Raw genomic sequence first — 18,165 nt, 5'->3', positions numbered from 1 at the left:
TAGTGCCATCTGTCAGTGCCACGTATTAGCGCCATCTGTCATCAGTGCACGTATTAGTGCCATCTGTCATCAGTGCCACATCAGTGTCAGTGCCACGTATTAGTGCCATCTTTCATCAGTGCCACGTATCAGTGCCATCTGTCATCAGTGTCACATGTCATTGTCCTGGTGCTCCAGGGCCTTCAAAAGTGTAATAGGTAGTCAACAAGTTAGATGTGTAATTTATGCTCCTAGAACACCCGATGGTGCTCTCTGCATGTTGGGCCTCTCTATGTGGCCAGGCTGTGTAAAAGTCCCACACATGTGGTATCGTAATACTCAGGAGGAGTCGCAGAGTGTATTTTGGGGTGTCATTTGTGGTATATACATGCCATGTGAGAGAAATAACCTATTACAATGACAATTTTGTGTGTGTGTGGGGGGGGGGGGGGATCTTCATTTTGCAAAGAATTGTGGGAAAAAATGACAACATCAAAAAGCTCACCATGCCTCTTACTAAATACCTTGGAATGTCTACTTGCAAAAAAGGGGTCATTTGGGGGGTATTTGTACTTTCCTGAGTCGCAAGAAATGAGATAGGCCACCAGTACATCAGGTGTGATCAATTTTTTATGATTTGCACCATAGCTTGTAGACTCTATAACTTTCACAGAGACCAAATAATATCCACTAATTTGGGTTATTTTTACCAAAGATATGTAGCAGTATAAATTGTGGCCAAAATTTATGAAGAAAAATTACTAATTTGCAAAATTTTATCACAGAAACTAAGAAAAATGCGTTTTTTTTTCAAAATTTTCGGTCTTTTTTTCATTTATAGCGCAAAAAATAAAAAACCCAGAGGTGATCAAATACCACCAAAAGAAAGCTCTATTTGTATGAAAAAAAGGACAAAAAATTCATTTGGGTACAGTGTTGCATGACTGAGTAATTGTCATTCAAAGTGTGACAGCGCTGAAAGCTGAAAATTGGTCTGGGCAGGAGGGGGGTTTAAGTGCCCAGTAGGCAAGTGGTTAACCTCCCTTGTCCTGCACACTGACCCCTTCTCCTTCCTCTGTGTACGACCCATAGCATAAGGCTGCTCAGGCAACCGCCTTAGGGTGCCAGGAGGAGGAGGGGGGATCTGAACCTCACCAGCCACTTACTGGGGGATTCGTATTTGTAACCCCTTCCCCGCCGCCTGTACACACCAGTATTTGCGCTGGGAGCGCTCCGCACACTTTCACCATGTAGATAAAAATCTTTGCACCTCCCCCGCATACAATCGCCAAGCCCTGTGTTTGAACCTCCTCATCACCATCATGTTTTTTACATTTCACAAAAATTGTGGCAAAAATAAAATGAAAACGACATCGGGGGGTGTCTACTTTCCAATACGGGGGTTTTCGTACCGCCCGACATTTTTATTGGATATGTTTTATAACAGAAAAAAGGATGTATATGAGTCATATAGAAGACATTCCCCGCACTCAGGAAACTAATACTACTAGAGGGTTCTGTGGGTTCTCTGATGTCTGGTAAGATTAGACTTATGTAAGAAACTTTTCCCGCACTCGGGGCAGGAGTACGGCTTCTCCCCCGTGTGCACTCTCCGATGACCGTAGAGAACTGACTTCTGAGTGAAACGTTTACCGCACTCAGGGCAGCCATACGGCTTCTCCCCCGTGTGAGATCTCTGATGTAAAACAAGTCCTTCTTCACTTACAAGACATTTCCCGCACTCAGGACAGGAATAAGTCTTCTCCCTCATGTGAGATCTTTGATGTAGTGCAAGTCTTGATTTCCGTGAGAAATATTTCCCGCACTTAAGACAGGAATACGGCTTCTCCTCCGCGTGACATTTTATATGTCTATTAAGATTTGTTTTCTGTATAAAACATTTTCCACACTCGGGGCAGGCATACGGCTCCTCACCCGTGTGACATTTTATATGATCATTAAGATTTGTTTTCCTTCTAAAACCTTTTCCGCACTCGGGGCAGGCATACGGCTCCTCACCCGTGTGACATCTTTGATGCTCAACCATGTCTGATTTCCTTGAGAAACATTTCCCGCACTCAGGGCAGGAATACGGCCTCTCCCCGGTGTGAGATCTTTGATGTATAACAAGCCCTGATTTCAGTGAGAAACATTTTCCGCACTCAGGGCAGGAATATGGCTTCTCACCTGTGTGAAACCTCTGATGTATGACCAGGTATGCTTTATATAGAAAACATTTCCCGCACTCAGAACAGGTATGAAGTTTACTCGGCTTGTGAGACCCCTGATGTATAAAAAGACCTAAACCAGAGCTAAAACTTTCCCCACATTCAGGACAGGGAAATGCCTTCTCCCCCTGAATCCCGGCACCATCCCTCACAGTACGAGGTTGCTCAGAGTCAGAGGGATTTGATGGTCTATCCACACTGTGAAGTCCACCATCCATAGTGGAGCTCATTGTCTTTTCTCCTCCACAATCTCCTGTGATGTCCTCATCTTCTATTCTACAACCTGGAGATAAAGTGAGACGATCCTTTGAGGGTTTCTCCATGGCGTGTCCTGGAAAAATATAAAAACATCATCAATAGATATGAAAGGGTTAGTTCACTTCCATCAAGATTCCATCTGGATCAGGTAGATATGAGTGAGGAGATGTTCTCTGTGGATGTCCCAACCAGCTGGGACTCTCCCCCCTCTTCAGTCAAAGGGCCTTTGGTCCTCCTCCCAGATCACTTCTACATTTACACAGCCTTGTCAGAAGAGCAGGAACCAATGGGGACTGGGAGGTCCATGCTCTTTACACAACCACAAGCCTAGGCACTGGGTCATGTGATCTTTGATAAACAAGAAGTTCAGACCATACCATAGTACCATAGAACAAGTTACCATAGGCCTAGGCTTCTGTAGCTTCGTTTCTGCCCTTCTCTGGACCAATTAGTGAGCAGTAACAGAGCAGAGATAAGAGAAGAATATATTACGACTCACCTGAGCTGATCTCTGTAGAAGTGTCCTCCTCTATGGATGTCCTCGTCATTCCAGCCTCCTCCGTATATTGCTGATCATTCCTCACATACATCTCTTCTACTTCATCCTAAACCAACAGAATGGCAGCAAAAGAAAAGGTTTTCATACTTTGTGTATTCAAAAACAGTCAGGTTATACTGCCGCCTACTGGAGGTTGAGACAGTTTCAAACAGAAAAATTGTAAGCAATCCCCCATATAACCCCTTCTCTACCGAGTATGCCTTCTTTTTTTGGAAAAGCAGTACCAAGGGCAAAAGCAAAAAAACACAAAAGGTTTGGGACCCGTGTCCCTCAATGGACTCCAAGAATTAGATGTTATGGTAAACATACAAAGAAAAATTGCCCACGGGACTTTGCAAGGCTCAAAGATGTTATGATAAGTTGAGGGTGGTTATGGTGTCCATTGAGGGACGCAGGAATTCAGATACAATCGGGACATCCAAAAGCAATCCAACCAGTCAGAGAAGGAAGGTTCCATAAGAAGGCCTCATGTACACTTGCTTCAAAATGTGGCATTGGACACGCTTTTTGTAAAGCACTCTGAATGCCAACCAAAGCTCCGGTCTCTAAATAAAATGGTGACCTTATAGTCCTGGTCACTTGTTGTGTTTGCTTTGCTTCAAAAATGACCCCCATGTCACTTTTTTGGTGCTTAAAAGCATCTCCAAAGCCTCCATAGAAGTCTATGACAACGCTCGCTTACAGCACCTGCCGCATTTGAGAGGCTTTTATTCAGAGGTAGCTTTGCTTTGTTTTGGAGGTATTGCAGGTATGAGATCTCCCAGGATGCACTGGAAAACCAACAAGCCAACTGGAAAAACATCATCAGCAGTCACTTCGGGTTCATGTACTGTATATATGTATATATATATATTTATATATATTCTGCCAGTATCTGGTGCAGACGTCACATCTGGTGTGCAGGGTGGAGCAGCAGGAAGGTGAGCGAGGTTCGGACTGTAGAAGAGCAACTAGCATGGAGTGGAGCAACTAGAAGGCGGCACACGTGGTGTGCAGCATGGGAACACTCTAGAGCAGTGGTTCTCAACTCCTGTCCTCAGGACCCCCTAACAGGCCAGGTTTTATGTATTACCTTGGGGACATGCAGACTAAAATACTGCAATCACAGAGCAGCAAATTATATCACCTGTGATGTATTTCAGTTATCTTGCAAACCTGGCCTGTTGGTGGGTCCTGAGGACAGGAGTTGAGAACCACTGCTCTAGAGGAAGGTGAGACTGGGGACTGGAGAGAGAAAACTTAGTGGCAGAGGATCAGCAGGGCTGGGGGACTGGAGGAGAAGAAACTAGATGTCACGCGTGGTGCGCAGCATGGGAGCAATAGAGGGAGGTGAGAGAGGAGGATCAGCAGATCTGGAAGTTACTACTGAGTTGAGGATTGGCAAAGCTGGGGTTCTACTGAGTGGGGCATCAGTGGAGCAGGGGGGTACTACTGAGCAGGGGATCTGCTGAATGATGGTATTAATAAGCTGGGGATCTGCTGAACAGGGGTACTAATGAGCTGGGGATATGCTGAACAGGGGTGCTAATGAGCTGGGGATCTTCTTAGTGGGGGTACTACTAAGCTGGGATCCTACTAGGCCCCTTTAAAACAAATATAAAAAAAAACACACACAGACAGGAAGTCATACACGATCAACTCTATGGTAGTTAACAAAACAAAAGCCAATTTACAAATTCAGACCGTAGGGGGCAGTAGCTCCCTACACAGGTACAAGTAGTACCCCTAAAAAGGTAGGCTGGAATGAAGGGTGTAACCTCAGGCTGGTGTGAAGGAACACCAGAAGAACAAGCAGATGGACAAACCACTCACTGAACACCTGTAGGTGACTCTTGGGGGTTGACAGATGAACTCTGCCGGACCTGCCCAACCTTAGTACAGATCAGGGGTCTCCAAACTTTTGAAACAAAGGGCCAGTTTACTGCCCGTTAAACTTAGGGGGGGCGGACTGCGACCATATGGGAGTAGAAAATGCCCTGGACATGGTTGGAGTAAACAATGCCATAGGCTTGGTGTTTAGTGGGAGTAAAAAAAAAAATTACATAATTGGTGTCAGTAGGAGTAATGGTGCCCCAACATTGGTGTCAGTGGGAGGAATAGTGCCCCAAGGGCTGGGTAAAGGCAAGCAAAGAGCCACATTCGTCCATCCCGGATATAATTTGGGGACCACTGGTATAGATCATAATTCTAAAAATCTCCTGTCCAATGAATTTTCTCCATTAGGAGTCCTAATCATAGGTAGTGATGATGAGGAGGTGTTGGTGTTGACCAACATTGCCAACATTCGGCCCACTCTCTCCCCCTCTCCAAAGTACCTCTGTTTCTGAAACAGTCTCTTATTCTCGGCCTTCCTAGTTACCCCCAGGAAGTCAAGGAAGCATTTTTTAACTACTATAAGGATCTATATAAGTCACAGGGTAGGCTAGAACAAAAGGTAGCGGAAAGCTTCCTAGTGAATGCCAAACTGCCGACTCTCTCGGAACCAGATAGGGCTGGTCTAGAATCCCCCATAACCCTTGAAGAATTAAAGCAAGCAGTAGCAGACATGCCTAACCAAAAATCTCCAGGCCCGGATGGATTGCCTTTGGAAATCTATAAACACTTTGGGGCAGCACTGCTCCCATTTCTTTTGAAAACATTGAATTGGGCAATTATAGAGGGAAGGCTGCCCTCCTCGATGTTAGAGGCCAACATAATACTGATACCGAAAGAGGGGAAAGATCACCTCGACGTATCATCATACAGGCCAATTTCATTGCTCTGCTCCGATGTAAAAATCCTAGCCAAAATAATGGCAACTAGATTAAATAAATGTATCTCGGGCTTGGTACACCCAGACCAGTCGGGATTTATTCCGAATAGGTCTGTTAGCGTAAACATTAGACGGACGTATTTATGTCTCCAATCTCCAACAGAGGAAAACGCCTCTAGGGCAATATTATCCTTGGATATTGCCAAGGCGTTCGACAGTATGGAGTGGGACTACCTCTGGTGGGTATTGGAGAGATTTGGGTTCGGCCCCATGTTTATAAGATGGGTGAAAACTCTATACTCCCACCCAAGAGCTAGAGTAAAGATAAACAACGAATTTTCTGCATTGATGCCCCTTGAGAGAGGGACAAGACAGGGGTGTCCATTGTCACCCCTGTTGTTTGCCCTGGCTATGGAACCGTTAGCGGAAGTAATTAGAACAGCAACTGGAGTGCAGGGGTTTAAGAGAAGTAATGGGGAGGATAGGATAGCGTTGTTTGCAGATGACGTGCTACTATTCTTGGGAGACACTGGTCCATCATTAGAAAAAGCGATGCAGCTGGTGGAAAGGTTTGGTAACCTATCAGGATTGGTAGTAAATTGGGGCAAGTCCACGCTCCTACCCATAAATTCAACTGTTAGTGTCCCAATTGGCTGTACGCCTCGGCTAAAAATGGCCGAGAAAATGAGGTATCTGGGAATAACGGTATCTAGTGACCCCCATCAATACATTGATGATAACTTGGCCCCCCTGCTGGAAAAATTCAAAAGAAAAAGTGATATCTGGGGAAAACTATCTCTATCTATGGCAGGTAGAATTAACCTAATTAAAATGATATGGTTGCCACAGCTTCTGCACGTACTCCATAATTCCCCAGTCTGGATTGGGAAGAAATGGTTTCTAAAAATCAATACCTTGTTCAGAGAACTAATCTGGAGGAAAGGGCAGGCAAGGATCAGCTTGCAGACACTACAGCGTCCTACCAGGGAGGGGGGACTGGCAGTCCCCCAACCATACAACTACTTCCTGGCTGCCCAGTTGCAACATATAAGGGGAATGCGAGACCAGGGGTTGGAAAGACACCAGCGGAGAAATCATGCTACAAAATTGTCCACACAAGACTCTGATAGAGGCACTGGAGGCCGGGTCATTGCAGGACGGGCCTCCAACAAGTAGACTAGTAAACAAAGTTTGGCAGTCGACTAAACAGATTATGGATTATAGAGGGTTCACCGAATTTTCACCCATATGGCAAAATAAATTTCTGCAGGAATTAATGACCCTGGGAAAAAATAGGTTCTGGGAACTTAAAGGAATTAGTAGGCTATCTCAACTATATGGAGACAACAACATGTTAAAATCCTTTATTGAGCTCAGGACTGAAAATGGGATTCCTCAAAAAAACATTCTACTATTACCTACAGGTTAGGCATGCCTTGGATAGTCAATTCAGGAATTGCCTACCCGTGTGGTGCAAGGTTTCTCTCCTTGAAAGCATTGCCAAAACAAATAGTGCCAAGGGTCTGATAGCAAAGACATACGGGCAGCTGGTTGAAAAGCTACTCACTCCACAGTCGTCTATGAGAGCCAGGGCAGGGTGGGAGATAGATGTGGGGGAGATTACAGATCATCAGTGGGCGAAGATATAGGAGTATTGCCCGTTGGTGTCTGTTTCTCCATCGCAGCAGGCCTCGCACCTTCTTTTACTACATAGAGCCTACTACACCCCAAAAAGATTACATAAATTCGGTAGCAGGCTAGATGATAAATGCCCCAGATGCCTGGATACAGGAGATCTTATCCATATGATGTGGAGATGCCCAAAACTAGCAAGGTATTGGAGAGAGATAATTAAGATCATAGAAACTAGGTGGAAAATCAAACTAGCATTGGAGGCCAGGGTATGTATCCTTGGCCTGATAAGTGAAAATACAGGGTCTACCAGTACTAATATCGCCGTGTGGAGATGCCTCTATCAAGCTAGGAAGAGGATAGCTCAGTCCTGGCTCTCTGCTATACCCCCAACTCCGGAAGACTGGGTCGAAGCAATGAATAAATTGGTGTGGGCAGATAAGACAACATATACTAGAAGGGGCAGCCTTGGCAAATTCGTAAAGATATGGAGCCCATGGTTAGACTGGCTTGGTGTCCCCCCTTAAAATTTAGAAGAAGCTAGACGATAAACTGCACTGATGTGAATGCGGAAATAGAATAGGAAAATGCTAGTTGGATTTAAGATACTCCGGGTATTCTTACTACTTGGGGGAGGAGGGGGGAGGGCGACTCCGGGTGGGTCATGGGTGGGAGGGAGAGAGGTGGACGACAGGGGTGGGGAGGGTTGGGGAATAGAGGGGGGGGGGGGGGGAGAAAAAAGGGTGAAAATTAATGTAATTGGGGTTTTTTTTTTTTTTTTTTACTTAGTCACGAGGGTGCTTACTAGTTATCAATTTAAATAACTTTTGTAAAACTGTATGTCTTGGGCTTGTGTGCTGTACACTAAAATTAACTAAGAAAAAATACAAAACCAGAAGGGGAAAGTGTATACCACAATGATGTGAATTGGTGAAGGCGTCAGTTAATGAACGTTAATCTGATTCAGCCCTCTAGTGACTTTCGCTGAAGTGGAAAAAAAAAAAAAAAGAAAAGAAAAAAAAAAAAAAAAATCTCCTGTCCCCTCCCAGTCCAGTGAAGCATCCATAGTCATGAAGCGAGGGACAGGAACCTTAGCCACGCTGCTAAGAACATTGGCCTGATTAAGGCTAGAACGGAAGAAGGGATATGGTGACTCTTCCTTAGGAGGCTATGGATCAGCCACAGAAGGAGGTCCTATCTCCAGGTGATCAAATCCCAAGAACGTCCCCAGACATACTCAGTTTCCAACAGGTGGTACCTTCCGCAGGAACATAGGGAGCAGACTACTTCTACAATGGTGAGAATTCCCAAACCTTCACAAAGGTGAAGGTCTTGAAATCCTAGATGATGCCTAATGGAGTCCAATTCAGGAAATGGACTAAAAACAAGATCCTCCGAACAAGAGAAGACCACCTGTTCTGGTGAATCAGATTGAAACCCTGGGTACACCCCGGAAAGTGTTTGGTCTCCCGGGGCAAGGAAAAGGCCACCACATTCGCCAAAGGAGACTGACAGGACACAACTTCCTGGGGAGATCATACCAAGTTTGGTCCCTTAAAGTCCTACAGAACCCTGATGGGAAAGAAGGGGAAATTCCCTGACAGGTAAGGCAGGGTCCAAATAAACACAGGGTAGATATTTTTTTAGGGAGGGTTTAAGATAAACGGCCTTGTCTGTTGGTGATTAGGATTTACTGAGGATAGCCATCTAAGGGGCTCTAAGGTTGAAGAACTTATATTCTTCAGAAGGGTTTGACTGCAGGGGGCAAAAGAGCTAGCTATCTTTAGGAAAGGTCATCTGAGCATTCCATAATAGGGATGCCAGGAAGGGCACCAGGGTAGCAACCAGGCCCAGTACTCCAAGAAGTAGCAGAATCCCAAAAAGAGCATTGCAGAGCTAGGTCCTTATTAGAGCAAAAGAGCAGAAACTGGTTCCAGATGACCCTGTAGATCAGGGAGCTCCTCTGAAGAGGAGGGCATCTGAGGGGCGCCTGGTACCATGAAGCATTTAAAAGTATCCAGAGATACAGAGTTATCCTGAAGCTGGCAACAGGAGTGGAGTTGGAGTATCATTCCAAAAGTCAAGTCCCCTTTTTGGGCAGGAAAATGGATTACAGGGTGTGTGGAAAACAGGAGGGCCTGGGAAGATACAGTAACCTGTGCAATAGCACAAGAATGGTAATGGGGGGAAACTGAATGAGGGTCTTTGTTACTAGATGGCTCCATCCTTGTGCCCTTCAGAAAGCTCCTTTATCACACCATACTCATCACCATCTTTTTTATACTCTTCTCTAATAACACTATTTTAATCCTAGAGGTTTCCACTTCAAGTATATAATAAGACATTGTTGGGGAATTCTGAACCCAACAGTCATGGCTATAGGGTTGGTGGTCATGGTCTTGTTGCCTTCAGGTTCCCCAACCTTGTTGGGAATCTTCTGAACCCAACAGTCAGGGCTACTTGCCTGGTGGTCATTGTCTTGCTGCCCTAAGGTTCTCCAACAAGGATGGGAATCTTCTGTAACTAACAGTTAGGGCTACTTGCCTGGTGGTCATGGTCTTGTTGCCCTCAGCTTTTCCAACCTTGTTGGGAATCTTCTAAACCCAACAGTTATGGCTACAGTTCTGTTGGTCATGGTCTAGTTATCCACAGCTTCTTCAACCTTGTTTGGAATATTCTGAACCCAACAGTCAGGGTTACAGGCTTGTTGGTCATTGTTTTGCTGCCCTAATGTTCTCCAACAAGTTTGGGAATCTTCTGAAACTAACAGTCAAGGCTACTTGCCTGATGGTCATGGTCTTGTTGCCCTAAGCTTCTCCGACCTTTTTGGGAATATTCTAAACCCAACAGTTATGGCTACAGGCCTATTGATCATGGTCTAGTTGCCCACAGCTTCTTCAACCTTGTTGGGAATATTCTGAACCCAACAGTCAGGGTTCCAGGCTTGTTGGTCATGGTCTTGTTGTGCTCAGCTTCTCCAACCTTGTTGGGAATCATCTGAACCCAACAGTCAGGCTTACAGGCCAGGTGGTCATGGTCTGGTTGCACTCAGCTTCTCCAACCGTGTTGGGAATCAATAAACAAGAACATGTGGACGTGTGAAAAGTATAGTTTGTTGCATGAGAACTAATAAGAGAGACTCTGGGTTATCTTGCTCAAAGTGAGCGTGTTATGTCTAAATAATGAGACTGTATTCTGGAAATGTAGAGTTTTGGAGATCCATGGGGCATGATAATTGGGTTTGGCCGGCTTTATTGTAGAGTGTGTCATATGTTAATCAGATTCTTTGCATAAATTATCAAAATGGTATATAATATACATACAGGGCTTTTTTTCAGAGGGAACTTGGTGGAACTCAGTTCCACCACCTCTGGCTCAGACCCTTAGGGGGGGGACCTGTTGACCACAATCACTTGTAAACACAAAAGTCAGGTTTCTGTGTTTACAAGTGACAGCTCTGCACTCTGTGTGTAACCCCCCCCCCTGAACTCTGCACTCTGTATGTAATGCAATCTTGGTATTTAATGCCCCTTTAGGACCCTCCTACTGTTCGTGAAATTTGACTGACCACACCCACTATTTGATGTGATTTGGAGGGTGTGTGTGGGTGGAGGGGTTTTGGGGGGTCATGGTTGAGTTCCAGCACCTATTGTTTGAGAAAAAAAGCTATATATATATATACACACACACACAAATATATTTTTTATATATATATATATATATATATATATATATATATATATATATATATATATATATATATCATGAAATGTAAACTATTTAGTACTTTCCTCTCTTCGCCACATATATGGGTTCAATAGGCTCAGATGATATTTTCAAGCATATGGTGGTCTAGATTCTTCTACGACATTCATTGTAGGAAACATGCTTGTGTATAAATCATAACTACCAAATATCATTCCTCGTCTACCTGATAAGGTCTTGCATAGCTGTGATCTTCCTGCCTGGAATGTCTTGGTCTCTCTGGTGGGTCTCTGTGGCTGGATAACTCCACCATGGTGTCCTGGAACAGATCTTTGTTCACTTCCTCAATCACCCCACCTTCATCATCCTTCTCTTTTATCTCTTCTTTAACATCAACTGTAGGAACATTCAGGTTTCCACTCTGAATATATAATAAAAATGACGTCAATTGTATCAATGTAGATAATGTACAGATCCTAATGATACTATCAGTGATTGTTCCTCATCTACCTGATGATGGTGAGGGATGGTGTGACCTTCCTGTGTGGAATCCCGGGAATACAGAGGATGGGGACATCTCTCTGGTGGGTTTCTGTTAATAGGTGGTTCAATTGCGACATCCATGTGTCCTTCTAAAAACTCTGTCATCACACCAGACTTCTCATCCCCCTCTAAATGTTCTTCTTTAAGAAGATTATCATCTCTGAGGTTTCCACTCTAAATATACAATAGGAAATTCATTTTAATAAACAAGCCTGTGTATAGATCATAACTACCAATAATTGTTCCTCATCTACCTGATCTACCTCTGGTGGGTTTCTGTTACTAGGTGGATCCATCATATTCTTGTGTCCATCTGAAGGTTCCTCCACCACACCATCTTCCTCCTCTTTATACTCTTCTTGAATACTGATATTTATATCCTTGATGTTTTCATTCGTGATATATAAGGCAACATTTATTGTAACACATATGCTTGACTAAAAATCATAACTACCGATAATTGTTCATTATCTACCTGATCATGTTGTACGTTTTCATTCTCTTCATGTGAGTCCATGGCATCCTTATAGAGATCCTTGTGTCCTTCTAAATACTCCCACTCCTCCATGGAGAAATAGACAGTGACATCCTGACACCTTATAGGAACCTGACACACACAATGATACAGTCACCATCCAGACACATCCCTTGTCTGTTACTGGATAATGTCCCAGAATTCCCAGAATCCTCCTCACCTCTCCTGTCAGCAGCTCCATCATCTTCTTGGTGACTTCTAGAATCTTCTCCATGTTGTGTCTCTCAGGTTTTAGGGAGTCACATGGAGGCACTGTGATGGTCATATGATCACCTGACTTCACAAGAGGAAATCTCTGTATTGGAGAACCAATAGGAATATCATGTTAGAATCCCAGAATCCTCCTCACCTCTCCGGTCAGGTCTGTGTTTTATTAATAGAGATAAGAGTGATGTCATGTGACCTCCCAGAATCCTCCTCACCTCTCCGGTCAGCAGGTAGATGATCTCCAGGGTGAGGTTTAGTATCTTCTCAGTCATGTCACTCAGATCCTCCTCCATCCTCATTTATGTGATCTATGCGGGTTTCACTGTAGATGAGGATGATCTGGACTGTATTAGTTTTACAATATTAGAATGAAAACAGTAATCCAAAACCAATAGTAGGAGAATATTAGAAATCAGTTCTGCCCATTTTTGGAGTAGACAAGGAGATCGGCACTCCCCGGTCGTGATGGTTTCTGAAGAAGACTTCAGCCGGCATCGGAGCGCCATTCAGAGAGGTAAAAAATTACCTTTATTGGGAAAACTTTTATTTGGGTTTGGTCAAATTTTTGGTTAACTACATGAAATAATCTGAAATCTGAGGAAATACTGCAAGCGATAGAAACATTTTGGGCAGATAAATAGAATTTAGATTTGTCTGAGTGTACATCAGACTGAAACGAGGGACATTTAAAGGGAAACACAGGACAGAGTAGTTTGGTTTCTACTAATGGACAGTGATGGGAGTTATGATCAAATAATATCTTATTACCTCCTCTGCTGCCAGTTCCGTCAATGTCTTTCCCCTGCTTCTTCCTACATCACCTCTCGCCCAGGACTTCCTGTATTTTTAAATACTTCCGGTCAGTACCTGACATCACTTCCTGTTTTCCATAGAGACTTCGTGTCTGGGTAGAAGTGAGATCACCACCTTGTGGAGCTCAGAGGAACTGCAGCCCATAGAAACATCTCGTAGTATGAATGGCCCTGTGCTGTGTGTGTGTGTATATATATATATATTGTATATTCTTATGCTTGGGGTCACCTCCATTCCAACCAAGGTGGGTATAAACGTATTTTTGCTAGGGCTGAGCAGAGGGATTTTGGTTCCGTTGATTTTGCAGTGATAATTTTGCCTAATTCATGTTGTAGTTAGCCATTCATTTGTCACATAGGCAAATGTTGCTTGAAAAGAACTCTCTACCGTGAAAAAAGCTCTTCCCATTTTGCTTTGCAAAACCTGTGATACCCCTGAATCCACCTTTAGTAACCAATCAGTGATGGTAGGCAGGTTGCCCACAGGTGCATTCGATAGTGGCTGGCCTAGGCTGGGGTGGGGGGGTGGGGGTGGGAGAGTTAATGTGTGGGTACTTCCGTTTCCTGGCTTTTTGGATCCAGCCTACTCACCAGTGGTATGAATATGGGGGAAGGCTGGGCTCAAGCTCTCTGGCTCACTCGCTCTTGGTTCAGATGGGCCACATTGGAAAGGACATACTGTAGCTGCTGTGTCTTGCAGTCCGTCAGAGGCACCAGGGGTTCTGGAGAACAGCCAAGACATGGAGAACACCATAATGGACTACTACCTTTCTGAGGTACACCTGGGCAGCCAGTTAGAGGTAGTTAGGGACCTTGCGACACTACTGTTCATGTTGGACTGTACTATGAAGCTCTTCAGTAAAGTTGTATCAGCTTTTTCTGAGCCTGCTCTGAAGTTATTTAAAGGGGTGAATTTTGTTTCTAGCGTATCGAAAGAACCAGGGTCTGTAAAGCACATGTGGGGTATGAAGCTCAGCTACTACAAAAGGTCTACTCGGTAAGCCAAGCAAGAGAAGCAGTGTAGCACCAACCAAGCACTAATACAAGTCTCAAAGCAACCAGTCATTAGGTGTGGCACCTGGTAAAGGTGACGGGTCCTCCGGTAGCGAGGGGGGTTGAAGTTCTGGCTCCCTCCCTAGCGGTTGGTATCCAGTAGCAACTGGAGCCGAACCCACGTTACGGAGATCCATGACCTAGTCACATGAGTACGAGGCTTAAGGAGTTAACAAGTGCACGCATGAGGTCCACGCTAGGTGCACTGCTGGACCCCATTCTGTTACTGCGAGTGAGGTAACAGAGGTACGCTGGACTGGTGGAGTGGGTGCGGGCTCAGCAGTGTCCCTCCTAATGCAACATACATCAGGCAACAGCGTGTAGTGACACCGGACAGCACTTTTCAGAGGAATAGAATATTCTATTACTGCACATAGTGTTACGACTCATTTCTAAGTTGGGGGACTGCCTTAATGTTAGACATTCACATGACTGCAGTCTCTGCCTGGTCCCGGGCATTGGTGAGCGTGTTCACGACTAAAGGTACCCCCGCGTGCTGGGCAAGTAGGCTTCTCTAAGAATAATTATTCATTCCCTTCTGTTTATAAGTCAACTTCCTGCCTTTACCCCCTTTGTGCATACCTTCCAACTTTAGAACTTGAGAATCAGGGACAATTTAGGAAGAGTGACCTGAGGTGTGAATAAGGCGCTGATGTCTGACTCTGCTGACCCTCCACCTGCTGCCCTGCCTGAACCTGCTGATTTGTTTTCCAAGGTCCTGTATCCCAAATCGGCTTCTAAGGTGCTGAAATCTGCCTCTGCTGATTCTTTGCCTGCTCCCCAGCCTGACTCATCTGACTTTCCACCTACTGACCCACCTTATTTCGCTGACTCCCCACCTTCTGCCCAGCGTAACTTGGCTAACTCTCCAACTGCTGCCCAGCCTGACTCCACTAACTCTCCACAACTGCTTCACAAACTGATTTCTCTGACTCTCCACCTGTTGCTCAGCCTTATTCCTCTGACTCTCCCCACCTGCTACCCAGCCTGAGTACAATGACTTTCCGCCTTTTGCCCAACCTGACTACAACGACTTTCCGCTTGCTGACCAGCTTGACTATGACTCTCCGCCTTCTGCCCAACCTGACTACAATGACTTTCCGCTTGCTGACCAGCCTGACTCTACCCACTTTGCCTGCTGCCCAGCTCGATTCCGCTGGCTCTTCACCTGCTGCCCAATCTGACTCTGTCAATTTTGCCTTCTGCCCAGCCTGACCTCACAAACTTCAACAGCTATCCAGACCAACTCCTCTTGCTCTCTGCTGATCAGCCCAACTCTGCTGGCTCTCTGTCTGCTTCCCAGCTTGACTCTGTTGACTTTCCACCTGCTGCCCAGCCTTACTCCTCTTACCTTCTGTCTGATGCCCAATCTGATTCCACTGACTATCTGCCTTCTGCCCAGTCTGACTTCACTGACTCTCGGCTTGCTGACCAGCCAATTTTGCCATCTGCCCAGCCTGACGCTGTTCACTCTCCACCTGCTGCTCATGTGGATTCCACATGCTGCCCAGCCTTACACCTGCTGATTCTTTGCCTGCTGCCCAGCCTGAGTTCACTAACTTTGCCTGCTGCCCAGCCTGACTCCACTGACTCTCCACCTGCTGCCCAGCCTGACTCTGCTGACTCCTCACCTGTATCCCAGCTTGACTCTGCTGACTCCTCACCTGCTGCCCAGCTTGACTCTGCTGACTCCCACCTGTATCCCAGCTTGACTCCGCTGACTCCCCACCTGTATCCCAGCTTGACTCTGCTGACTCCTCACCTGTATCCCAGCTTGACTCTGCTGACTCCTCACCTGTATCACAGCTTGACTCTGCTGACTCCTCACCTGTATCCCAGCTTGACTCTGCTGACTCCCCACCTGTATCCCAGCTTGACTCTGCTGACTCCTCACCTGTATCCCAGCTTGACTCTGCTGACTCCTCACCTGTATCCCAGCTTGACTCTGCTGATTCCCCACCTGTATCCCAGCTTGACTCTGCTGACTCCTCACCTGTATCCCAGCTTGACTCTGCTGACTCCCCAGCCTGACTCTGCTGACTCCTCACCTGCTGCCCAGCCTGACTCTGCTGACTCCTCACCTGCTGCCCAGCCTGACTCTGCTGGCTCCCCAGCTGCTGCCCAGCCTGACTCTGCTGAATCCTCACCTGCTGCCCAGCTTTTCTGAGCCTGATCTGAAGTTATTTAAAGGGGTGAATTTGGGCCTGGCGTATCAAAAGAGCCAGGGTCTGTAAAGTACATGTGGGGTATGAAGCTCAGCTACTACAAAAGGTCTTCTCAGCAAGTCAAGCAAGAGATGCAGTGTAGCACCAACCAAGCACTAGTACAAGTCTCAAAGCAACCAGTCATTAGGCGCGGCCCCTGGTAAAGGTGACGGGTCCTCCGGTAGCGAGGGGGTCGATGTTCTGGCTCCCTCCCTAGGAGTCAGTTTCCAAGAGCAACCGGAGCTGAAGCCACGTTACGGAGATCCATGACCTGGTCACATGAGTAGGAGATTAACAAGGGCACGCATAAGGTCCATGCTAGGCACAGAGCGGGACCCCATTCTGTTATAGAGAGTGAGGTAACAGAGGTACACTGGACTGGTGGAGTGAGTGCGGGCTCAGCAGTGTCCCTCCTAATGCAACATACATCAAGCTACAAGTGTGTAGTGACACGGGACAGCACTTTTCAGAGGAACTCTGTATTTTTTCACAGCACGTAGTGCTACGGCTCATCTCTAAGTCGGGGAATTGCCTTAATGTTAGACTTTCACATGACCACAGTCACCGCCTGGTCCCAGGTCACGGTGAGCGGGATCACAGCAAAAGGTACCCCCATGTGCTGGCTGAGAAGGCCCTGCCCACAGTGATTATACATTCCCTTCTGTTTATATGCCAACTTCCTGCCTTTACCCCTTTTGTGCATACCTTCCAACTTTAGAACTTGAGAATGAGGGACACTTTAGGAAGAGTGACCTCCGGTGTGCATAAGGTGCTGATGCCTGACTCTGCTGACTCTCCACCCGCTGCCCTGCTGATTTATTTTCCAAGGTCCTGTATCCCAAGTTGACTTCTAAGGTTCTGCAGTCTGACTCTGCTGACTCTCCACCTACTTATTCACCCTGACTATAATGTCTCTCCACTTGCTGACCAGCCTGACTCTTCACCTGCTGCCCAGCCTGACTTCACAAACTTCAACTTCTGCCCATCCTGACTCCTCTGACTCTCTGTGTGCTGCTCAGCCCAACCCTGCTGACTCTCCCACCTGCTTTCCAGCTTGACTCTGCTGACTCTCTGCCTGCTGCCCAGCCTGGCCTCCGCAAATTCTTTGCCAGCTGCCAAGTATGACTCTGCAGACTTTCTGTCTGTTCCCCAACCTGATCCTGCTGACTCCACTGATTTTTGGCTTGCTGACCGGTGTTCTGCCGAGAAAGTTCCACTCGGCAGATAAGGACCCCCTCTACTGCGCAGGCGCTGCGCCTGCGCAGTAGGATCCGGCGGAAATAGCCGAAGGGGAATAGGTCCAAATCAGCTGTAGACGGCGCCTGTAAGAGGGCCGCTCGCCACGCTTCGGGCACGGCCTCGCTGCGCTCGCTCTTTTAGATTCCCCCCCTAGGTCCACTTGGATGGTAGGGAAGGAACCTGAACCCAGAGCGCAGGCGCCATGTACAGCTGATTGTGGATTTTGAGCTTCGGCTATCTCCGGCGGCTGTTACTAGTTGGTACTGCGCAGGCGCTGCGCCTGCGCAGTACAGGGGGGGAACTTATCCGCCGAAGGAACTTATTCGGCAAGACACCGGCCTAACGCCACCGAGTTTGCCCTCTACCCAGCCTGACTCTGTTGACTCTCCACCTGCTTCCCATCTGGATTCCGCTGACTGTTCACATGCTGCTCAGCCTTAGTCTGCTGATTCTCTGCCT

The 18,165-nt window shown here is 46.3% G+C and overlaps 3 protein-coding genes across 3 annotated transcripts in view; 1 reads left to right on the top strand and 2 right to left on the bottom strand.

Annotated features, from left to right (window-relative positions):
- LOC141104761 (uncharacterized) overlaps window positions 1-13,296 on the bottom strand; it is a 54,286-nt gene extending 40,990 nt beyond the window's left edge. The window contains exon 1 of the mRNA XM_073594476.1: window positions 13,167-13,296. The gene's annotated coding sequence lies outside the window, so the exon portion shown is untranslated. The remainder of the gene's footprint in view (window positions 1-13,166) is intronic.
- The window catches only part of LOC141104988 (uncharacterized), a 443,832-nt gene that overhangs the window by 157,226 nt on the left and 268,441 nt on the right, over window positions 1-18,165 (top strand). The window lies entirely within an intron of this gene.
- On the bottom strand, window positions 1,365-12,289 carry LOC141104815 (uncharacterized). Its single transcript, XM_073594581.1, has 6 exons — window positions 12,132-12,289; window positions 11,911-12,036; window positions 11,624-11,830; window positions 11,340-11,534; window positions 2,965-3,070; window positions 1,365-2,538 (listed from the first exon to the last, which is right to left on the bottom strand). Exons 1-6 carry the CDS (start codon window positions 12,222-12,224, stop codon window positions 1,487-1,489), a joined length of 1,779 nt encoding a protein of 592 aa, XP_073450682.1. The 5' UTR covers window positions 12,225-12,289; the 3' UTR covers window positions 1,365-1,486.

The sequence above is a fragment of the Aquarana catesbeiana genome, linkage group LG08 (assembly GCF_042186555.1).
Source record: "Aquarana catesbeiana isolate 2022-GZ linkage group LG08, ASM4218655v1, whole genome shotgun sequence".
NCBI lineage: Eukaryota > Metazoa > Chordata > Amphibia > Anura > Ranidae > Aquarana > Aquarana catesbeiana.
The sequence above is the reverse complement of the archived record's forward strand: the minus strand, read 5'-3'. Positions and strand labels throughout refer to the sequence as shown.